The 20,425-nt window shown below is 39.9% G+C and overlaps 1 protein-coding gene across 1 annotated transcript in view; it reads left to right on the forward strand.

Moving 5' to 3' along the window:
• The window catches only part of LOC148874646 (Integrase-type DNA-binding superfamily protein), a 55,781-nt gene that overhangs the window by 22,347 nt on the left and 13,009 nt on the right, over positions 1-20,425 (forward strand). Inside the window, exon 5 of the mRNA XM_088966719.1 lies at positions 14,623-14,803. Within this exon, the coding sequence (XP_088822845.1) occupies positions 14,623-14,803 (181 nt within the window). The remainder of the gene's footprint in view (positions 1-14,622; positions 14,804-20,425) is intronic.

The following is a 20,425-nucleotide window of genomic DNA, read 5'->3' on the forward strand; positions in this document are numbered from 1 at the left end:
TGGCATTGGTTGGTTGGGCCTGGATTTCTAACACCATGATGCCACTGAATGCCAATTTTCATTCGGGCTGCAGCCTGGAACAAGATCCTTCTGAGAGAAAACTAATCCCTTAGAGGGGTATTGGTTGCTAACAGCTTTGGGCTGTGGGCACAACTTCCTTCATCTGTTTAGAAGACATTGGATGCTGCACGATAGTTTGGATGAACTGCTTTCTGCAAGGATATCAGTGTGTTAAAGTTGGAAAGGCCACATCCTCTGGAACCTTGTGGTTCTTGCTATATGCTGGGCTGTCTAGAAGGAGTGCAACTTGTGTACATTCGAGTCCAAAGCCCTCTCCTATGGAGGCTGTAATCCAGCTGGCTGAATGCTACCTGTGTTTCTGGGTTTGGGCCTCTTAACACTTTCAGGGAATCTTGTACTCCCATCTTCTAATTGGGTGGGCATTTTGTTTGGACAGTGTGATTTTTTTTTTTTGTAAATTCTTGGATTCGGTGCCTTGAGTATATATCTTTATACTCTTTTTGTAAAACGAGGGTTTTTCCCTGTTTTAGTAATACAAAAATACCACTTAACCAAAAAACATTTTAGAATCCCTGTTATGTATTTTGATGTTCTACCCAGTCTGAGACCCTGTAGATATGAAGCTCTGGTCTTATAGATTTCCCCACACCTTTTGAGCCTGAATAGGTTACCCCTGTGGTTTCTATATTGTCCTTCAACACCTTGTTCATCTGCTAATATCTCTATCTTTTTGAGTGGATGTTGATGATGCCACTACTAGCCAATTTCTTTGGATACCATCTACTTTGAATTGATAAAATACCTCCTTGGTTTTTCACCTAGTGTAGGGATTGATTTTTATCGAGCCAATTAATGCATTTCTGGATTGTAATTTGAATGAAAAGATTCTACTGTATCTAGTTTCACCTAGCAGCAAGTAAAGCAAGAAAATGTTCCCATATGCTGTTTACATTGTAGGATTGTTTTATATATGTTGATCAACCTGATTGGTTGAATCACATTTTTAGAAGAAATATGAAATGTTCCCAACAACTCATTACAAATAGTATGGGAAAATTTAATGATTTTATTAATTGTAGTGAGACTAAGGAGCTTCCTCTTGTTCCTGGCCTTTTTACTTGGTCCAACTTCCAAGAAAGCCCAACTTGCTCAAAGCTTGATAGATTCCTTTATAACGGAAGCTGGGAAAATCATTGGAAACACTTGTTACCCATAGATCTATCTAGAGTTACCTCTGACCATTGTCTCATTGAGCTAGGACAAGAACCTTTCAGGAGTGGACCCAAACCCTTTAGATTTGAAAATATGCGGCTGACACACCCATATTTTGTAAAAAAGATTGAGGAATGGTGGAGTCAAGATATGAGGGGGATGAAGTGGAAAGAGGTGAGATTTCATAAGTTGAAAAGCTTGAGGGTGAACTTAAGAGAATGGAATAGGAAGCATTTTGGGAGGATAGAGGAACATAAATTCAATCTGATGACCCAGATAGTGGACCTGGATGAGAAGGAATCTTAACGAACCATGAATACTCATGAAAGAGAATTAAGGTGGAGGTTGAAAAAGGAATTAGAGGAGGTTCTTTTGCGAGAAGAGATCTCTTGGAGGTAGAAATCTAGGCATAAATGGATCAAGGAAGGTGACAGGAATACCAAATTTTTTCATGAGATGGCCAATGGAAGAAGGAGAAACTTGGTGAAACTTGAAGTGGATGGTGTGGACTTGGACTCTCAAGAGGAAGTAGCCAATTGTTTTGTAGCCCACTTCAAATCTATGTTAAGGAAACCTCTAGCTAGTTGAGTGGAGTTGGCTGGTTTAGATTGGCCTACACTTTTTGAAGAGATTAAATTGTGGTTGGAAAGGAGTTTTAAGGAGGAGGAAATCCGACAAGCACCTTTCTCAATGGATAGATCTAAGGCACCAGGACCAGATGACTTTACTATAGGTTTCTTTCAAGATTGTTGGAGCATAATTAAAAAGACTGGAAAATACTAGAAAAGGTTTATCATTTTGTTAACAAGCATCTATTAAATACTGGCAAAGGTCTTATCTTTGAGGATCAAAAAGGCTCTTCCCCCCCTCATAAGTCAAGCTCAAGGTGCTTTTGTTCATGACAGACATAGTTGACCAAATTCTAATAACAAATGAAAGTGTAGAAGAGATGAGAAGATTAGGTAGGCAAGGTTTTGTTTGCAAATTGGATCTTGAAAAGGCCTATGATTTAGTGGATTGGAGTTTTCTTCCAGAGGTGCTCAGTAAGTGTGGTTTTGGGGATATATGGTGCAAGTGGATAGGTGGCTGTCTGGCATTTTGCCGTTACTTAATTCTAGTAAATGGGGTAGTAAAGGTTTTTTTCCTAGCATGTAGGGGCTTGATACAAGGTGATCCGTTGTCCCCTTTCCTCTTCACATTGGTTGGTGATGTTTGTAGTAGACTTTTGTCATAAGTAGACATGGCTGGATTAATAAGAGGATAGAGATTAGGAAGAAATCAAGTTTTGGTAACCCACCTTTAGTTTGCAGATGATATCACAATCTTTTGCAAGCGATGTGATTTGTTGAGGGCAAGGAATCTGAGAAATCTACTAACCCTCTTTGAGAATATCTCAAACTTGAAAATAAATCTTTTGAAGAGCTATGTGGTGGGGCTAAATGTGGAGGGAAGGGAGTTGGAGTCTCTTGTTGCCATAGTTTTCAAGGCGCCAAGGCGAGGCTAGGTGACAGGGGGAGCCTTGTTGCCTAGTCGCCTAGGCGATGGATTTTTTTAAGTAAAAAATACATATCCTAGGTAGTTCCCTAGATTCTATAACCATCTTTCCTTAATAACTATCCATAATTTTCATAAGAAAGTTATAGACTTCATGTTTAAGTTTAGAAAATCAACATATTTATGAGAAGAAAAAGAAGAAAGAAAAGAAAATTCAAAAAATATGGGGACTGAACCCCTATTTTTGTTATAGGAAAAGAAGAAGAAGAAATGTGTTGATTAGACAAAACTTTATAAGTTTTTCCTTTACTTATTGGTTCAGATTCTGAAGTCTTTGAGGGTTCAATACAATAGTTAGCAATTCTTTGTGTTGATTAAACCCTAACAAATAAGATAATAAAAAGAAATTAGTTTATAAACACAAAAAATGAATATTTTTGTTTAATAATGTCTATTTTATAATTGTAATCTCAAAAAAGAACAATATAAAAGTATTTTATAAGACAATATACAAAACTGGTTAGCGACTGGGCGAGGCGAGCCTCTAAGGGCGCCTTGTCACCTAGGCATTGCCTTGACAACTCTGACTGTTGCCTGCTTAGAATACTCTATTTTTGCTTGGCCCTTGACCTATCTAGGACTTCCCCTAGGTGCAAATCCAAAGGAAAGTAGGTTTTGGAACCCAGTGGTAGAAAAGTTTGGAAAAGGGCTAGTGACTTGGAAAAAAGAACTATATCTCTTTGGGGGGGGGGTAGAATAACTTTGATTAGGGCCACACTCACAAACTTACCCATCTACTTTTTGTCTATTTTTAAGATACCTGTTAGGGAAGTCGAGAAGATAGAAAAGTTGATGAGGGATTTCTTGTGGGAGCTAGGTGTGGAAAAAAGTATCATTTGATTAGTTGGAACTTGGAAGGTGGTGAGTCAAAGCAACGAACAAGGGGGCTTAGGGTTAGGGAACCTAGTTAATAAGAATGAAGCTCTTTTGGGCAGGTGATTATGGAGGTGGCCTCTGGAAAAGAGAGATTGTGCACAAGGTGGTGGCTAGTATTTATGGCTAGGGGTGCTCATAGTTCAGTTAACTGAACCGTGGGGTGCATTTCTGGACCGAACCGATATGTTCGGTTTTTGCAATTAACCGAACTGATGCAACTGGTTAATTGCGGTTCGGTTTTTCAGTTTTTTTTTTTATGCCCTCAGAATTTAAAAAAGGGGGAAAACAACATAATTTGTGAAGAAGAGTATTAGATTCGAAGAGAGAAAGGAGAACACAAATTCACAGAATAGGGAAGTACAAAACACTCACCGGAAGTCTGGAACACATCCGTCAGAGGCTCGGTGATTCGGTCGGTGGCATTGGGGAAGAAGAAGATTCTGAGTTCTGACTTTTGAAGTTATGAGTTTGAGAGAGTGAGAGTGAGAGTCCGAGAGTTGAGAGAGAGGGGCGAGAGGGAAACTGGGAAAGAAAGGGGAAAGGCGCGCTAGGGTCTTAGGGATTCCGATTTTTTAATTTTTAAAAATATAATATATTATATATAATATATTATTATTTATTAACATATACCGGTCGGTTCGGTTAATCGTCAGTTTTTTAAATAGGTTAACCTAAACTGAACCGAAATTAGCGGTTTTTTCAAAATATCAAACCAAAACCGAACCGGCCGGTTCGGTTAGCTATTTTTTGGTTCAGTTTCAGTTGGTTTTTTCGGCTGGGGTATCTTGACGGGCTTCACTCACTACACCTTGGAAGGCTATTTTTGGCATCCTCCCAAAATTTCTCAAATTTGTAAGGTATGATGTCTGCAATGGTAATTTTGTGCTTTTTTTGGGAAGATGTTTGGGTGGGCATTGGCAACCAACCCTTAAAAGACCTCTACCCCTTTTTTTCTATTTCCCTCTATAAAAAGGAGCCTATTTCAAGGTTTCTTTCTCCTCCATTCTACCGTTGTCTCTTAATTGCGATTTTGGGTTTTGTAAAGGGTTGAGGGATGAGGAATCAATTTCTGCCTTCAAGCTCTTACTTTTACTTGATTCTGTTTGCCTAGACCCTCCTAAACCAGATAGAAGAATTTGGTCTTTGACCTCGAGTGGCTCCTTCTCTTGTTCTTCCTTCTTTAAGTCCCTATGCTCTACTCCTTCCCCTTTGTTGTACCCAGTTAAAGAAGTCTGATCCAGGCCAATTCCACCTAAAATTGCTAGTTTTTGTTGGGAAGTGTATTATGGTAAAATTGATATTGTGGACAATGTAGAAAAAAAGAGACTTTCTAAATGATCTGTGAACTTTTGGTTGAATCGTTTCATGAACCATCTTGGACTTAGAGTTCTTTTTCTTTTTGTTCTCATCAATGTGATCTCCTTTCTTAGCAGATTGTCTACATGCTCAGAATTCTAATCATATCTTGCTTCATTCAGGAATGCCTTGAGCTTGAGCTCGAGTAAAAAAGAGTTGCAGTTTGTGATTGATTCCAATTTCTTGAGCATCCTGACACCAATGATTCACCGTAGGCCTAGGAAAATTTAGCCTTTTATCGCCGCATTCTTTTGATGCCTCCTACATCGTGTTTTTTCCATCAAAGCATTCTCAGGATCTAGAGATAATTTTGATTGGGCTTGTCCCCTAACTGGTGTATTTTATATAAAGTGCAGAATGAGGACTGCTTTTACCTGATTTCTTGCTCCTTTGCTGTAAATATTTGGAATTGGGTTTTTATGCTATTTGGATTACAGGTGGAACCTGCCTCTTGAAGTAAATCTGTTTTTTAATCCATCATTTTTTGGTTGGCCAACAAAGAGAGGGAAAGCATTGTGGAAATGTATTAGGGCAGCCTTCTTATGGACCATTTGGGATGAAAGAAATGTTAGAATTTTCTTGGAGAAGGAGAGAAGCATTGATGAAATAAAGGATTGTATATTGACAAGGGAAATCCTTTGGCTAAAAACTATTGATCTCTTTGCATTACTTTAGTGATGACCTTCGAAGGAGTTGGGCAGCAGTGGCCTCCACCTCATCCAAGAAAAATAAATCACAAGCAAGTTTTCTACCCCCTCCGGAAGGGGTTGTAAAGTTGAACTTTGATTGGAGTAGTCAAGGCAATCTAGGACCTTCGGTTATAGGAGGGATCATGAGGAATAAGGATGACAACATTCTGTCCTTATTCTCAGGCCCAGTGGGTTATGGAGACTCTACAAGGGCTGAGATACTAGCTGTGGTACAAGGACTACAGATTTCCAACCAACTTGGAGTGACTAATTTGATAGTTGAAGGAGACTCTAAGGTGATAGTGAGATGGATGCCAGACCTGGAAATTGTTGTTTGGGATATAGGGACATTATCAAAAAGGTCAAATGGCTTACGAGAACCATGTTGGTTAGCCAAACGAGGGGCTTCAAGGGATTCTTTGTTTTTGGCTACTTTGTAACTATAATCTGAAAAGAGTTGGGTTTGGAACCACCCTTAAGGGGTAACACCTCGTGCCTCCTCTTAGGGAGTTTCATGTTTGTACTATTTCTTAGAAAATACCATTCATTCATAAAAAAAAAATCAATATAACAAGTGGAGGAGCTTTACTGAGTGGAAGAAATAAAGCAGTTTTTACTGACCAAAAAACAGGAAATAAAAGCAGTTTTTTTCAATGATGAGGTCTGAAGCTCCAAACCCAGATGGCTCCTTTGTCATTTTATTAGGATTATGGGATATTGTAAAAGAATATTGGATGAAAGTCTTTACAACATTCCATGAGAGACGTATTAATAATCTAGGTGTTAATGCTGCTTTTATTGCATTAATTTCAAAGAGGCAGGATGCAGCCCACCATAAAGACTTCTGGCCCATCAGTTGTGGGTAGTCTCTACAAAATCAGTGCCAAAATCCTCTCTTTAAGGACGGAAGTTCTTATCTTCTTAATAACACAATATCTAGGGTCCTTTCTAACGGATAATAATAGATTCAAAGCTTGATTACTAATGATAGTCTGGGAGAAAGGGAGCTGTTTTCAGGGATGAACATGGAGGAGTAAAGGTAGTGTTCTCAGGCTGAATAGGGTTTGGAGACTATCAGAGCTGAACTGCTAGCTGGGCTCAAGGTATCAGGCAGACAAAGCAATTGAACTTCGCTAATCTGCTTATTGGGGGTGGCTCAAAGTTTATAATGAGTTGGTAAACTCATGAAGAGAAGGCCTTGTGGACTTACAGATGGGAGCTTAAGGAAATTAAATGATTGACTATGAATCTGGGAGTTAGCATGCAGTGACGAATAATAATAGATTCAAAGCTTGATTACTAATGATAGTCTGGGAGAAAGGGAGCTGTTTTCAGGGATGAACATGGAGGAGTAAAGGTAGTGTTCTCAGGCCGAATAGGGTTTGGAGACTATCAGAGCTGAGCTGCTAGCTGGGCTCAAGGTATTAGGCAGGCAAAGCAATTGAACTTCACTAATCTGCTTATTGAGGGCTCAAAGGTTATAATGAGTTGGTAAACTCATGAAGAAAAGGCCTTGTGGACTTACAGATGGGAGCTTAAGGAAATTAAATGATTGACTACGAATTTGGGAGTTAGCACTCAGTGGGTATCAAGATCAGCAAGAGTATGGCTGACTTTCTGGATAAACAAGGGGTAAACAGGGATCATTTTTTTTTGGGGGGGGGGATAGGTAGTCCTTCTAGCCTGTTCTTGGATTGTTCATAGTTCTGTATATTTGCTGTGTTTTATTAATAAATTTTTCAGTTATCTATCAAAATACAAAAGTCTGGGAGAAATGATCTTATAAAATTTTCAAGATCTTATATTGAAGGCAGTGTGGTTTGATTTCCATGGAGGGAACCAGCTCTTTTATCCTGGCGAAGAAGTTGGGAGCAATCAAAGAAAAAAAAAATTCTGGAAGCTAGAACATAGCTTGACTTCAGAAACAGAGAAAAGAGCCTTTCTAAGTGTAATTGAAGATATTGATAGAGTGGAAGAATTAGGCCCTTTATCGGATGATCTAAAGCTGGAAAGATCTCAGCTCTCAGCAAAACTTTTGTATGATAAGTTGGCAGTCAAGGAGGGGATTAAATGGAGGCAGAGAGCTAAAACCACTTGGCTGAAAGAAGGGGGCAGAGTACACATTTTTTCCACAAGATGGCAAATGCTAGGAGTAGAGCTTCAATTAGCTGGTTGGAATGGGAAGGTAAGGTTGGGGATTCGGCTGCTGAAATCAAGCTGATTGCCACCTCCTTTTGTAAGAATCTTTATAGGAAAAATTGGGCCTTTAGACCTCTTCCAGTGGATTTACCTTTCAAGAAGTTAAATGAGGATCAGAAGTTGCTCCTTGAGAGACCTTTTCGGAGGAGGAGATCAAGGCTGCAATTTGTAAAATGGAAGGGGACAAGTCCCTATGCCAGATGGTTTAACCAATCTCTTCTATTTGAAGTGCTGGGATTTTATAAAGCACGACTTAGTAAATGTTTTTCAGTCTTTCCATTCTAGTGCGTCCTTGCAAAGAAGTTTGAATGCCATCTTTATCACCCTTATCCCAAAAGTTGAAGGGGCTGTTAATATCAAAGATTCCAGGCCTATAAGTCTTCTGAACAGCTTCTATAAGATCTTGGCAAGAGTGCTGGCTGAAAGGTTGAAGAGGGTGGTAGGCAACGTGGTCTCTGATAATCAGTTCGCCTTTGTTCCAGGGAGGCAAATGTTTGATTCTGTTCTTATAGCTAATGAGCTTATTGACTCTATGAAGAGAGAGGAATTCCTGGTTTGGTGTGTGAGCTGAACATACAGAAAGCTTATGATCATGTAAATTGGAGGTGTTTGGGTTTTGTGCCTGATAAATGGGTAGTCTACAGGTTTCTTTGAAAGTTTAGGGGTTTAAGACAGGGAGGCCCTCTCTCTCCCCTTTTATTCATCTGCATCATGGAAATTCTTTCTCTATTTAGTAAGAGGGCTGCTCTTTCTGTTTTTTAAGAAGGCTTTGCAAATTGCTCCTGGGAAGGAAAAGGTGAACATCCTTCAATTTTCTGATGTACTCTTTGTTTTGTGGATGACTCCACTGATCAGTTGGAGTTCCTTTTGGGGATTCTGAGTTGGTTTGAAGTGGTATCTGGGCTTAAAGTATATTTGAGTAGAAGTATGATTATTCCTGTGGGCCAAGTGTTTAATTTGGAGGAGTGTGCTAGGATGTTGGCTTGCCAGATTGACTTCCTCCCTGTTAAATACTTGGGCTTACCTCTCGGGGCAAAATGTTCCTCCTCTTCTATTTGTGTTCCAGTCATTGAAAGGATGGAGAAAAAGATGTCTTCTTGGAAAGCTAAATATCTTTCAGCTGGGGGTAGAGTGGCACTAATTAAAAGCACACTCTCCAATCTTCCGACATATTTTATGTCCCTCTTTTCTATCCCATCTAAAACAGCAAAAACGCTGGAACAATTGCAGAGAAATTTTATGTGGAAAGGTTGGGATGGAGAGAAGAAAATTCATCTAGTCAATTGGGACCAAGTATGCCTTCCCATTAAGGTGGACCGGGTATTAGGAAGTTGAAATTGTTCAAGTCTTCCCTTCTCAGCAAATGGATCTGGAGATTTGCCTCAGAAAGAACAGCTTGGTGGAGAAATCTTTTGGCTGCAAAGTTCGGGGTGGAGTGGGCTAATTGAGGTCTTGGTGTCCCCCTTCAAGTTGGGGATGCTCCTTGTGGAAATGCATAATGAAAAATCTGCCTACTGTTACTCATAAAAAAAAATAAAATCTGCCTACTGTTTTGGATGGAGTAAGTTTCAAAGTGGTGTAAAGGTGACAATCAAGTTTTGGAACGTCCCTTGGTGCTTGGAGGGTCCCTTGGCTGAGGCATTCCCCCTCTTGTTCCATTGTGTTGCTAGTCATGACGCTTCGGTGGCCGATTCTTACATTGTCTCTGAAAATGGGCTGACCTGGACCCCTCAATGTAGAAGGAACCTGTTTGAGTGGGAGTTGGATGAGATTGCGGAGTTGCTGGAGCTCTTACAGGGACAGGGGATAAATATTAACCTGGAGGAAGTGGAACTGGAAGTAGAATGGTGATGGCTGCTTCCCAGTCAAATCTCTGGCCCTTAAGCTTAGCAGTTCAGGTTCTACATGCTTCTCTTTCAGTCAAATCTGGAATCTGATCACTCCCTCAAAATCTAATTTTCTGGTTTGGGCAATGACTCTAGATAAGTGTCTTTCTAGATCTAATCTGGAAAGAAGAAGTGTCCATCTTCCGGATATCTCTTGTGGGCTGTTATGCAGGAGAGAAGAATGGAAGAAGAGAGAAGAGTGAGAGAGAAGAATAGATAAGAGAGAACTTAGAGCCAAAAGTGCTGCTGGCGGCGCCAGCTTTTGATATATATACTAGGGCGATGAAACATAAAAAATAAAAGGAGGAAATTACAAGAGTACCCCTGTGGTACTAAGATAAATAACAGTCTTTTAACACTCCCCCTCAAGTTGGGACATAGATGTCAATCATGCCCAACTTTGTCACATAAATCATGAAGCCATGAGTGGTGTAGCCCTTTTGTAAAGATGTCTGCAAGTTGATCTTTAGAGCTAACATAAGGAGTACACTTCTTTTGTGACGACCTTTTCTCTAATAAAGTGTTTGTCAACTTCGATGTGTTTAGTTCTATCATGCACCACTGGATTAGCAACAATGCTTATGGTTGCTTTATTATCACAGAATAGTGTCATAGGTCCTTCAACTGGAAAACCCGACTCAACAAAATTTTCAGCCACTCCATGAGACATTGCCTGGTATTCAGCTTCAACACTAGATCTAGCTACCACATTCTGCTTTTTGCTTCTCCAGAGTAGAAATCTACTGAATTAAAAAATATGAAAGAAAAGTTGTTTATTGAAGAGAGAAGGAGAAGAAGAGAAGAAGAGAAGAAGAGAAGTTGAAAAGAAAAGAGAGCAATAATCTGGCCGCCCCCTTCACTTATTATTTATACTAAAAATAATAGAATAGTACAAAGACAACTATGCCCTTATAGGGCAGGAAAACATAAAACAACATATATAACACTCAAAAACATAATTAAATTTGGACCCACATAACTATTGTGGTCCCCACCTCCTATTTAACAACTAACATAGAACATCTACTCAGAAAAACATCATAAAACTGATTAATCTTCAACACTCCCCCTCAAGTTGGGAGTAAATGTCACACATTCCCAACTTGCGTAGATCATGTTCAAGCTTGTTCTTTGCCACCCCTTTAGTGAGAACATCAGCCAATTGCAATTCTGTAGAGACATAAGGCAAAGAAACTTCTCCGGTTGTTACCCCTTCTTGTATAAAGTGTCTATCAACTTCAATATGTTTTGTCCTATCACAGTATAACATCATAGGTTTCTCTACTTTCACCCCAATCTCACTCAAAAGAGATCTATCCCAAAGAAGTTCTGAGACATCATGTGCCATGGATCTATACTTAGCCTTTGCACTTGACCTTGCCACAACCGTTTGCTTCTTACTCTTCTAGGAGATCAAGTTTCCACCTACTCCTGATGTAGATCTCCTGTCATCTAAGCATCCTGCCTAGTCTGCATCTGTATAGGATTCTAGCTTCAAATTCTCATGATTTGAGAAAAGAATGCCTCTGCCAAGGTGCTTTTTCAGATATGCAAGTATTCTCTCAATAGCTTCCTAGTGCTGAACCCAAGGTGCATGCATGTACTGACTCACAACACTAATAGTGTAAGAAATATCTGGTCGTATCATAAACAAATACAATAGTCGGCCACCATTCTTTGATATCTCCCCACATCCTTTACCAACTCACCATCCACACCATTAATTCTATGATTTGGATCAATAGGAGTGTTTGCTGGTTTGGTCCCCAGCTTCTCAGTCTCCCGCAGTAGGTCAAGTACATACTTTCTCTGTGAAATGAAGATCCCATGCTTGGATCTTGCAACTTCAATCCCCAAGAAGTATTTGAGCTCACCAAAATCCTTGATCTCAAATTCTTGCTGCAATGATTTTTGAGATCATTAATCTCCTTTAGATCATTTCTTGTCACCACTATATCATCCATATACACAATCAGAATTGACACCAGAGCATCTCTCCTCTTCACAAAGAGGGTGTGATTAGATTGTGTCTGTGTGTATCCAAAATGGATGAGCGCCCCTTTGAACCTGTCAAACCAAGCCTTAGGTGACTGTTTCAGTCCATACAGAGGTTTTCTGAGTCTGCACTCATTTCCTTTACCAACATTTTCATAAAAGCCTACTGGAATGTCCATAATATACCTCCTCCTATAAATCACCATTGAGGAAGGTATTTTTGACATCAAGCTGGAACAAGGGCCATGAATAAGTGGCTACTAGAGATAAAAGGATACAAATTGAACTCATCTTAGCTATTGGTGCAAAGGTTTCCAGATAATCAACACCATAGGTCTGAGTATACCCTTTTGCTACCAACCTTGCCTTGTACCTCTCTACCTTGCCATTGGCCTTATACTTCACTGTGAATACCCATCTACATCCGACTGACTCATTGTTTAGGGGGAGATCAACTATTTCCCAAGTTTGGTTTTTGACCAAAGCATCCATCTCATCTTGCATGTTTGTTTTCCACTCAAGTTTGGAGAGAGCCTCAATAACATTTCTAGGTATAGACACAAAATCCAGGGAAGAAAGAAAAGCATGGTAGGAGGGTGATTAGGCACTGTAGGAAAGATGGTGTGAAATGCAGTGGGTTGCATACTCTCTCTTCCCCTTACAAAGTGCAGTGGGAAGATCAAGGTCAGTGGGATCAGCTGCAACAATGGTGTTAGGGACAAGAACATTATCATCAAAAAACATAACATGCTTAGGTTCAAGAGGAATACTTGAAACTGTATCTGCCGAATTTGGAGTTTCAAAAGGATTGACAGAGAGTGGTGTGGGTTGAGGATGTGTGGAGTCAACCATCATCTTCCGGAGTTAATATTTCTGTGAGGTTGCCCGTAGTGGCTCAGGTAATGAACTACACCATGTTCTAAGAGAAACGTGGTCAGATCCTTTTCAAAGTACTCTCTGGCATTATCTGATCTAAAAGCCTTAGTTCTCACTCCAAATTGTGTGAGAACCATCTGGTAGAACTGTCATACCAAGTTAGGAACCTCATCATGTGATCTCATCAAATATATCCAAGAATATCGTGTATAATCATCCACAAACAAGAGAAAGTAACAGAATCCTCCCATGGAAGGGATATGATATGGCCCCCATACATCAGTGTGAATAATATTAAAAGCAAAAGTACTTTTATTATTTGGTTTAAAACACTATCTACAATGCTTTCCTATTCGACAACTCTCACACTCCAAAGTAGATAACTGAATAGACTCAAACAACTTTGGGAAAAGACATTTCAAAGAACTAAAAGAAAGATGTCCTAAGCGATTGTGCCAAAGCATAATCTGGTTCACTGACTCTGACCCACTACTACTGCTGCTGGTAACATGATGGCCCTGATGTCTCGGAATCTCATCCAAGGTAGACTCCATTCACCTCATGACTACTCTCAATCATCTTCTTTGACTCCAGATCCTGCAAAACACAATTACCGGGAAGAAAGGTCACAAAACAATTCAATTTTTTTGTCAAAGAACTAATAGACAATAGGTTGGTATGAAGTCTAGGGACATGTAAAATAGAAGACAGAGTTTTACCATTGGTCACTCTAACTGTCCCCTTCCCAGCAATGGGCATATGTGAACCATCTGTTGTAGAGACTCTGTCTCTACCAGAGCACAACCGATAGGAATTGAGAAGGGTAGGGGCATTAGTCATGTGCTCAGATGCTCCTGAGTCTATAATCTAGGGAGGTCCCTCCTTACCTAAAGTGGATGCAAGATTTGCAGTTGCATATGAACTACCTGTATGTGCAAAGGAAGTGGTGTAGTTGGCTCCTGCATTCTGTTGTCCATCTGGAAGGCTAGAGCTAGGTGAATCTTTCTTACTCATAAGTTGTCTAAACCTCTCTAATTCTGTTATCACTGCTGCTACCACAATGAATTCCCAATCAGTTTGGGAAAGTGGGGCCGAAAGAGTCTCCTGTAGTCGCCTTGCGTAATCACCAAGGTATTTTGTACAATGTGCAATTCTAATCTTTTATGTTCTTATTTTTTTAGATATTTTATGTTCTTATTTTTAGATTATTGAACTAAATTATTTAGTTTGTGAGTTGATATACTAGTTTATTTGTATTATTTTCTTATTTGTTTTGGTTAGGGTTCAATGGACATGTATACTGTCTTTAACCCTCAATGACTTTAATAATTGAATTGATAAGCAAGGAAACTCTGTTTTCTGAAATTTCTTTTGTGGAAAAATTCAAGATTTTATCCAATTGATGCATATTGATCTTCTTTTTTTCATCATTTATTTTCTTCTTTCCTAGGACAAAAAATAGGGGCTCAGTCCCTCTATTTTCTGAAATTTATTTTCTTTTTTCCATTCTTTTTGATGAATTGTTGATTTTCTATATGGTAAATGAAGTTTATACATTTTTTATGAATATATTACAGACAATTACTGGTAAAAGATAGTTGCTGTTTGTGATGGAACCTAGGGAATTAGCCTAGAATTCGTGGTTTCTATTAAGAAACAAACAAATTATGCAACTAGGTGACAAAGTGCACTCCTGTCGGCTAGCCTTTCTTTGGTGCCTTGAAAACTATGTATGTTACTGAGAAACACATTTTTCTTCCTTATAATTTATTTTTTGATGACCACATATCCATTAATTTTCTCGATGAAATTTATTAAATAAGGTATTTTGTGATCATCTGCACTTTTCTAGTTGAAAACGCTCCTCATATAGGCATGCCTACACGTACTCCAATATATAGAATGGGAAAGAGTTCTTTATGCTGCCATGCACTGAACTTTGCAGCTTCTATTTCTAGGTCAAGGAGTCAAACGCAGAAAGCGACATCGGAGAAAACATTTTGAAGACCAGGAACCATGTGTAATGAGAGGTGTCTATTTTAAGAATATGAAATGGCAAGCAGCAATAAAAGTTGACAAGAAGCAAATCCACTTGGGCACTGTTGGATCACAAGAAGAAGCTGCTCGTTTGTATGACAGGTATTCACATCATTTTCACCATTTATCCAGTCTAGTTATATTTATTTGTACGATCATGTTATTCATAAAATGAATATCATTATCACCACCCCCATCTTGTATTCACTGAAATTTCATTAACTTAACAACCAAAAAGTTGAGGGGTATCATGGTTATCTAGGCTAATATATTATTCTGTTACTAATCAGGAAAAAATTGCGGAGGTGTCATAAGAAAGTTTAATTATTTAGTTGACCTAATTAGATATGTTCCTGTTTAGGCTTTTCACAGCAGATCCTGAACTATCTAGAACTTCTTAGCCAACTGAGGGATTTTTCTACCTATTGTTGATTGAAATGCCACAACAAGGATATTTCTACCTGTTGTGGTTTGAACCATAGTTATCAAATCTTATGATTTATGATATTCATGAGTCAGTTTATAAGACCAGATTTTACGGAATTAAACTATTAGCATTTTTGGGCTTCTTGTTCCTTTATTGGCTGAGGGAAACAGCTTTTTCAGAAGCTTGCCATATTTAGCTGAGAGGATTTTTTTTCTTTCATTTTTGTTTTTTTTTTTTTTTTTTTTTTTGTGTTGTGTAGCTACTTTTCCTTTACTACTATAAGAGCTTGCTGTGACTTGCGAGTTGAGGTGGACATGGATACAGGTAAAAGTGCAGATTTCCCATTTAATTTGTTTTTATCCAAGCTTTTTTATCAGGATTTTCAAGCTAAATCATTTGTCGATTGGCAATGTTTGTAAGCAAAATCTCAGGCTGGATGAACAGATTAGGGAATCACTTCTTCAATGAAATATCATCACACCATATGTGGTGTTCATATCTTGTGCCAAAATCTCAGTTTGAAGGATTGCCAAGGATGGTTTATGCATGGAAAACAGAAAACCTCATGGAAGCTGAAAAATCTCAGTTTGAAGGAAGGGAGAGTTGGAGATCGAAGCCAAAAAAATTCGGTTTAAAGATTGCAAAAATAGTGTGAAGTGATCAGTGAAAATCAGGGAAGAGAATAGGGCAACCATTCTCATGTTTGTGGACAATTGGATGGCCGAAGGGTTTCATGGATGGGGCGTTTCATTCCACCAACAAACAGGATGGAAGAGTTCAGTGAGTTTGTCTGGAAAGAAGTATGAAGCTGAAATGAGGAACATTAAAGGTTGGTTTGTTGCTATTATGGAACAGTTTGGTAATAATAGGAGGAAGATAATCTGTGCTGGAGGACAGGGAGAAAACAGGTTGGAATACTTTCACAGATAGGCTTCAAGAGTTTATGCTGAGGGTGGAAGATAAATAATGGCAGAAGTGGGGCATTGGTTTAGAGCCAAAAAAAGGCCAGAGGAGCAGGGAGAGTTTGAAGGAAAGATTACCATAAGAAGGTATCCCACCAAAGAAACCAGAATATGATGTTTGAAGTGGAGAAAGATGAGTAGAAAGCCTTATGTGCTGATTTCGGCCAAGCTTCTTGTGAAAGGAAGAGGAGAAAGTTGGGGGTTTCAGCAATAGACAGAGGAAAGGGAAGAGAAGGAGAAGAAGGTCAACTAGGATAGTGATTCATAACCCTAGCCGCCAGCCCCTCATTCTATTTATAATTAACTTAAATATGGGATATTACAAAGATGCCCCTAGTAGGGCGGCAACTCAACTAAGTACTTACAATTCTTTTAAAAATAAAAGACTAATGGGCCCAAGGCCCAACAACTTCTTAATTTAAAAGAAAACAAACTAAACATAAATCGGCCCACTCAACACTCACCCTCAAGTTGGGAATAGATGTCACACATTCCCAACTTGCGTAGATCATGTTCCAGCTTATTCTTCGCAACACCTTTTGTGAGAACATCAGCAAGCTGCAGATCAGAAGAAATGTATGGAAGACAAACTTCTCCAGAAGTTACCCTTTCTCTGATAAAATGTCTATCTACTTCAATGTGCTTAGTTCGGTCATGCTGGACTGGATTATGGGCAATATTGATTGCTGCTTGGTTATCGCAGTATAGCATCATAGGTTCTTCTGCTTGCACACTGATTTCTTCTAACAGAGAACGGATCTAGAGAAGTTCTGAAACTCCATGTGCCATGGCCCTATATTCCGCTTCTGCACTTGATCTTGTCACAACTGTTTGTTTTTTACTCTTCCATGAGACTAGGTTACCCCCAACTAGGGTGCACACTCCTAAAGTTGATCTTTTGTCATCAAGGCATCCTGCCCAATCCGCATATGTATAGGTCTCTAGCTTCAATTGTCCATGATCAGTAAACAATATGCCTCTGCCTGGATGTCCCTTCAAATATGCAAGGATCCTGTTAACTGCCTTCTAGTGCTGATCTCGTGGAGCATGCATACACTTACTGCATAGGAGATGTCCGGTCTTGTCATACACAATTATAATAGCCGACCCACAAGTCTTTGGTATCTCCTAAGGTCCTTCACTGGTTCACCTTCTGATGCACTGATTCTATGGTTCTGATCAATGGGGGTGCTAGTGCTAGCTGCCTTTGTTCCAAGCTTCCTTGTCTCTTGGAGAAGGTCCAAGACATACTTCCTTTGAGAAAGAAAAATTCCATGTTTCGATCTTGCAACTTCAATGCCTAAGAAGTATCTTAGTTCTCCAAGATCCTTATTCTCAAATTCATTATGCAGGTTCCTCTTCAGACTATCAATCTCACTCAGATCATTCCCAGTGACAACAATGTCATCCACACAAACAATTAGGATTGACACCAAAGATCCCCTGCGCTTCACAAATAAGGTGTGATCAGATTGAGTTTGAGTGTAGCCAAAAACAATCAGGGCCTTTCTGAATCTGTCAAACCATGCTTTGGGAGATTGTTTCAAGCCATATAGTGACTTCTTCAGCTTGCATACCTTTCCCTTTTCAGCATTATCATAAAAACCAGCTGGAAGATCCATATACACCTCTTCTTGCAGATCCCCATTTAGGAAAGCATTCTTTACATCCAATTGAAACAAGGGCCAAGAGTATGAGGCAGTAAGATAAAGGAGTATCCGAATAGAGGTCATCTTTGCAACTGGCGCAAATGTCTCTAGATAATCAATGCCATAGGTCTGTGTGTACCCTTTTGCAACAAGTCTTGCCTTGTACATCTCTATACTTCCATCTGCCTTATACTTTACTGTGTAAACCCATCTACATCCAACTATCTCCTTGCCTTCTGGTAGGTCCACAATCTCCCATGTCTGATTCTTAATCAAAGCCTCCATCTCTTCTTGCATAGCTGTCTTCCACTCAGGTTTGGAGAGAGCCTCACTAACACCTTTGGGTATAGACACTGAATCAAGAGAAGAGAGAAAAAGCACGGTAGGAAGGAGAAAGTCCACTGTAGGATAAGTACTGTGAGATACAATGAGTTGTGCACTTTCTCTTCCTTTTTCTAAGAGCAATAGGGGGATCAAGGTTATCTGTAACAGTGTTAGTAGGATCAATGGGAACTGAAATAGTGGGATCAAGAGGAATACCTGAATCCGTATTAGCCGAATCTAGAGTCTCCAAGGGATCGATTGGAAGTGGTGTGAGTTCTGCTGTAGTGGAATCAACCGCCTCATGGAGTCTCTGTCGTGAGTAATGCTGTGAAATGGAACGCAAAGGAGGTGGCAAGGTGGGTGACATCGGGTGGTGGTCAAGCATAGGAGTAGACACAGGAACTGGAACTGGGAGAGGGATAGACTGCTGACTTACTTCCCCAAAACACTCCCCCTGAGAAGGATCCTTTGAGAAGAAGTACGTAGATTCAAAAAAGGTAACATTCATAGTAACATACCGGTTCCTAGAGACTGGATCATAGCAGCAGTACCCTTTCCGATTCTCTGCATATCCAAGGAAAACACATTTCTTTGCCTTGGGATCAAGCTTCGAACGGTAAGGGCCAAGAACATGTGCAAAGTAGACACATCCAAACACCCTTAGAGGAATATGAAACATCTTCACCTGAGGAAAAAGAAGGCTGAATTGGGTCCTGAATCCGAGTACACGAGAGGGCACTCTGTTAATTAGATATACTGCCGTGAGAGCTGCATCACCCCAAAAACGAACCGGAACTATGGCTGTGATCATCATGCTTCTTGCCGTCTCAACGATGTGTCTGTTCTTCCTCTCTGCAACACCATTCTGCTGTGGACTATTGGAGCAACTGCTCTGATGGACAACACCATACTCCAACAGATATGAGGCAAGATGTCTCTCAAAATATTCCCTAGCATTGTCAGATCTGAACATCTTTATTCTTATCCCAAACTGTGTTAGTACCATCTGGTGGAATTGCCTCACCAAGGATGGTACTTCATCGCGAGATTTCATCAGGTAAATCCAGGAATTATCGAGAGAAATCATCCACAAACAGGAGAAAATAGCGATAGCCGCCCATAGAGGGAACATGATAAGGGCCCCACACATCCGAATGAATAACATCAAAGGGAGAAGAACATCTTTTATTACTGGGTTTAAAAGAGTGTCTACAATGCTTTCCAAGTTCACAACCCTCACATTTCAAACTTGACAGACTCACAGACTCAAACAGTTTTGGAAACAAACAACTCAAAGAAGAAAAGGATAAATGACCTAGACGGTTGTGCCAAAGCATAATCTGACCCACAGATTTTGACTCACTATCTCTACAAACATGATGGCTTTGGTGAAGAGGGAGAGCATCCAGGAAGTAGATTCCATTCACTTCACGACCACTCCCAATCGTCCTCTTTGAATCCAGATCCTGCAAAATACAGCGTCCAGGAGAAAAAATCACTGAGCAGTTCAGATTCTTAGTCAAACTACCAACAGATAACAAATTAGTGCTCAATCTAGGAACATGGAGGACAGGGGGTAAGCAAATAGAATCATTAATCTTGATAGATCCCTTCCCAGCAATAGGAACATGGGATCCATCAGCTGTGGAGACCCTATCTCTGCCAGAACAGAGCTGATAAGAGGAGAAAATAGTGGAGCAATGGGTCATATGCTCTGAGGCTCCAGAGTCTATAATCCTAGGAGATCTCTCCTTACCTGAAGCAGAAACATAGTTTGTAGTGACATGTGAACTACCTGTGTGGGCAAAGGAGGTAGAGTGAGCTCCACCTGTGCTACTTGTACCTTGTTGTTCGCTTACGGCTGAACTGGAACTAGCTGTATCCCTCTGATTCAAAAGTAACCCAAACCTCTCAAGCTCGGCCCTTACTGCAGTAGCTGCAACGGACTCCGAAGCAGCTGTAGTAGGGGGGGCGGAGTATCACCGGTAATTGCCATGTGCGCATTTCCTTTCTTATTCTTCAATCTGGTCGGCACAAGATGTGGGTGAAGATTCCAACAAGTGTCTCTTGTATGCTTAGACTTCTTACAGTAGTCACAGACCAAGTCCCTTTTGTCTTCCTTTTTGTTTTCATTGCCATTCTGTTTAGATTTCACAGCACTTACCATAGCAGACTGATCAGAACTGCGATTTTTCATCATTACATCCCTCCTGCATTCCTCTCCTGACACAAAGGCATATGCTTGGGAGAGAGTGACATTGTCCCTAGAAAGAAGATGCTGTCGTGCAATGTCATACTCAGGGTTAAGGCCAACAAGGAATTCAAACACCCTATACTTCTCTAAATGTCTTTGATAGGTAGT

The sequence above is a fragment of the Nelumbo lutea genome, chromosome 1, assembly GCF_056320005.1.
Source record: "Nelumbo lutea isolate HS-2025 chromosome 1, American lotus-T2T, whole genome shotgun sequence".
Lineage (NCBI taxonomy): Eukaryota > Viridiplantae > Streptophyta > Magnoliopsida > Proteales > Nelumbonaceae > Nelumbo > Nelumbo lutea.